Source organism: Gopherus flavomarginatus, chromosome 2, assembly GCF_025201925.1.
Source record: "Gopherus flavomarginatus isolate rGopFla2 chromosome 2, rGopFla2.mat.asm, whole genome shotgun sequence".
Taxonomy (NCBI): domain Eukaryota; kingdom Metazoa; phylum Chordata; order Testudines; family Testudinidae; genus Gopherus; species Gopherus flavomarginatus.
The window spans coordinates 189,028,568-189,032,406 of NC_066618.1; the positions used below are offsets into that span (position 1 = coordinate 189,028,568).

General features: G+C 50.1%; 1 protein-coding gene across 1 annotated transcript; it reads left to right on the forward strand.

Annotated features, from left to right (window-relative positions):
* The first annotated feature begins 978 nt into the window (after window positions 1–978).
* Window positions 979–3,531, forward strand: LOC127045790 (uncharacterized). Its single transcript, XM_050942312.1, has 2 exons — window positions 979–1,506; window positions 2,297–3,531. Exons 1-2 carry the CDS (start codon window positions 1,314–1,316, stop codon window positions 2,761–2,763), a joined length of 660 nt encoding a protein of 219 aa, XP_050798269.1. The 5' UTR covers window positions 979–1,313; the 3' UTR covers window positions 2,764–3,531.
* Window positions 3,532–3,839: the final 308 nt, after the last annotated feature.

Genomic DNA, 3,839 nt, shown 5'->3' on the forward strand with positions numbered 1-3,839 from the left:
ACTCAGGGTGATCCCAAAACTCAGTGGCCACTGTTAAAATCTTGGAACAAAGACTGAGTCGACGTCTTAAAAGACAAACTCAGCCAACCTAAAACTAAATTGGCTAAAGGAGAGGTTAACTGTTTCATGCAGTGGTGGGAAGAGGCAAATTGTAGGTGGACAAAATCAAAACTTGCCTCTCTCAATTATTCAAATAATAAGTTAAAAGCTTTATTAAAAGCCTCCTCTCCCACCACCAGACCGAGCGCTCCCCTTTACCCTGTTTTCCAAACCCCGGATCGATCCAATCCCCTTCATACTCCCATCTCATTGTAAAAAGGACAAAAAGCCCCTTGTTCTGTTCCCCTTTGTTATCTGCCTCAAAAACTGATTCTTTAGTGTTCCACTACCAATTCAGCAAGGAGGGTGGGCTCCTCAACTAGCCCCCACCCTTCCTGGTCCCTTTCCTTGAACATTTCTTTCAAAATTGTGAAATGACCACAATATCACTCACGAACGGTTCATTGGAAAAAGCAGGATAGGGCATAGACAAGCAGGCAAGCAACAGATAAAGAAACAGGTTGATAGCCCTAAGGGAATAATGTCAGGAGTAAGGGCTTGGCTACACTGGAGAGTTGCAGTGCTGGTGATGGGGTTACAGCGCTGCAACTCACTCTGTGTCCACACTTGCAAAGCACAGCCAGCGTTGCAACTCCCTGGCTGCAGCACTGGCTGTACACCTGGTCTGCTTGGGGTGTAGCGATTCCAGCGCTGGTGATGCAGCGCTGCTCATCAAGTGTGGCCACCAAAAGCGCTTTTATTGACCTCCAGGGTATTAGGAGGTATCCCAGCATACCTTTTCAGCCACTCTGCTCATCGTTTCTCACTCCACTGCCCTGGGCTCAGGTGACTCTCCCTTTAAATGCCCCGGGAATTTTAAAAATCCCCTTCCTGTTTGCTCAGCCAGGTGTGGAGTGCAATCAATCAATCAATCAATCACTGACCGTGCCTCTACACCCCAAACAAGCCCAGCATGGAACACTTCTGAGCTGCAGGACCTCATCAGTGTTTGGGGAGAGGAAGCTGTGCAATCACAGCTGCGCTCCAGCTGTAGAAATTATGATACCTATGGGCAGATATCAAAGTCCTTGCTGCAAAGGGGCCATGAACGGGACGCGTTGCAGTGCAGGGTTAAAGTAAAGGAGCTGCGGAGTGCCTGTTGCAAAGGCCGTGAGGGAAACTGCCGCTCAGGAGCTGCTCCCACGACCTGCCGTTTTTACAAGGAGCTGGATGCCATACTTGGATGTGACCCCACTGCCAATCCGAGGACCACGATGGAGAGTTCAGAGCAGGGAGAAGTGGGGGAGGGTGTAGAGGAAGCTGAGAGTGAGGCTACTGGGGTGGAGGGAGACATGCCAGAGTCCCAGGAGGCATGCAGCCAGGAGCTCTTCTCAAGCCAGGAGGAAGCTAGCCAGTCGCAGCAGCTGGAACTTGTTGGTGAAGAAGAAGCAGAGGAGCGGGTTCCTGGTAAGCAGCTTTTATTTTAAGGATGGAAATGTTTTGGGAGAGGAGGGGGGCCGGGGTTATGGCTGCATGCATGCATGCCTAGATGTGGAATAGCCCATTGATTTTGTCTATCACGTCTCGGTAATCGGCCTCAGTAATCTCTTCAAAAGTTTCAGCCAGAGCGTGGGCAATGCGCTTGCGCAAGTTTATAGGGAGAGCCACCGTGGTCCTTGTCCCAGTCAGGCTAACTCGTCCGCGCCACTGTGCTGCGAGGGGTGGGGAGACCATTGCTGCACACAAGCAAGCTGCATAGGGACCAGGGCAGAATCCACATTGCTGTAGAAGACCCTCCCGCTCTTCCCAGGTAACATGCAGCAGTGATATATCTGGCAGTAGAAAATCCTGTGGAAAATGTAAGGATACTGTTCAGTGCAGGTCCCCCACAGCTGCTCTTTGCTTTCCCCAATGCACAGAAACCCCAGTGAGCCCTGACTCAAGCAGCTCCCCTTCCCAGAGGAGTAACTGCTGTGGCAATTGTGGGGGTGGTGTTCAGTGCACTTTCCCCCCAGCTGCTCTCGGCTTTCCCCAATGCACAGAAACCCCAGTGAGCCCTGACTCAAGCAGCTCCCCTTCCCAGGTGAGTCGCAGCAGAAACACTCACCCCATTACTCACCATGTCTTCGCTGCTGTGGCCACTCTGTGCTATGTTTGCTATGTGTAAATGATGCTACAAATAGTCTACAAACTCCTTCACTGTGATAATAAACAATGCAGCCTCTGTATTAAATGTTTCTATTTCTGTTTTTTTAAGTGTCCTTGAATCCTCCGGCCCTATCACAGCCTGCTGAAAAATTACAGAACTTGAGGCGTAAACCAAGGAAAAGCAAAGAAGATTTGGTGAAAGCAGTTATGAATCAGTATGCCAGAGAGAGTAAGAGGCTGCAGGACTGGAGAGAGAAAATGCATGAGTGGAGGGAAACACAAAGCAGGAGAAAAGAATTGGCTACCAAGAAAAGCACAAAGCAGCTGATAAGCCTCCTGGCACGCCAAACGGACTGTATGCAGTCTCTCGTAGCCATGCAGGCAGATCAGTACTGTGCTAACCCCCCCCCCCCAAAGCTCTCTCCCTTGTGCCCCAGTGTTTACTCAAAACACCTTTCTCCAGCAGCCTGGTTCTTACCACCACCAGCTGCCCCCAACACCTGTACGTTCACCTACCAGCCCAGAGAACTACGACCCTTACCCTATGCACTCAACCCCCATCACCATGCAGCATAGTAATCCTGAAGTGCAGCAGGCATTGCACAGCAATCCAGGCAGGACATATTCAAACCTCTGAATGTACAGTCCAGCACCCTACCCCCCTGCCCTTTTATGTACTGTATTTTGAATAAATGATTTCTTGGCTTTTAAAACATTTTTTATTATTGCAGAAAGTGAGAAATACTGTACCCCAAGGGAAAAACAGGCACAGCAAATCATTGTAACCACTGCACTTCACACCCGTGCAAGGCACCAAACATTACTGTTGGCTTTCAGCCTCAAATTGCTCCCTTAAGGCATCCCTAATCCTTGAAGCCCTGTGCTGGGCCTCTCTAGTAGCCCTGCTCTCTGGCTGTGCAAATTCAGCCTCTAGGCATCGAATCTCGGAGGTCCATTCCTCACTGAATGTTTCACCCTTCCCTTCACAAATATTATGGAGGGTACAGCACACGGATATAACAGCAGGGATGCTGCTTTCCCCCAAGTCTAGCTTCCCATAAAGACACCTCCAGCGTCCCTTTAAACGGCTGAAAGCACACTCCACAGTCATTCTGCACCGGCTCAGCCTGTAGTTGAACCAGTCCTTGCTCCTGTCAAGCTTCCCTGTATAGGGTTTCATGAGCCATGGCATTAAGGGGTAAGCGGGGTCTCCAAGGATCACAATGGGCATTTCGACGTCTCCTACTGTGATCTTGCGGTCTGGGAAAAAAGTCCTGGCCTGCAGCTTCCTGAACAGGGCACTGTTCCGAAAGATGCATGCATCATGCACCTTTCCAGGCCATCCTGAGTAAATGTCAGTGAAACTCCCACGGTGATCCACAAGCGCTTGGAGAACCACAGAGAAATACCCCTTGTGATTAATGTACTCGGATGCCAGGTGGGGTGGTGCCAGAATAGGAATATGCGTCCCATCTATCGCCCTTCCACAGTTAGGGAAACCCATTTGTGCAAAGCCATCCACAATGTCCTGCACGTTCCCCAGAGTCACGGTTCTTCTTAGTAGGGTGCGATTAACAGCCCTGCAAACTTGCATCAACACTATTCCAATGGTCAACTTTCCCACTCCAAACTGGTTCGCGACCGATCGGTAG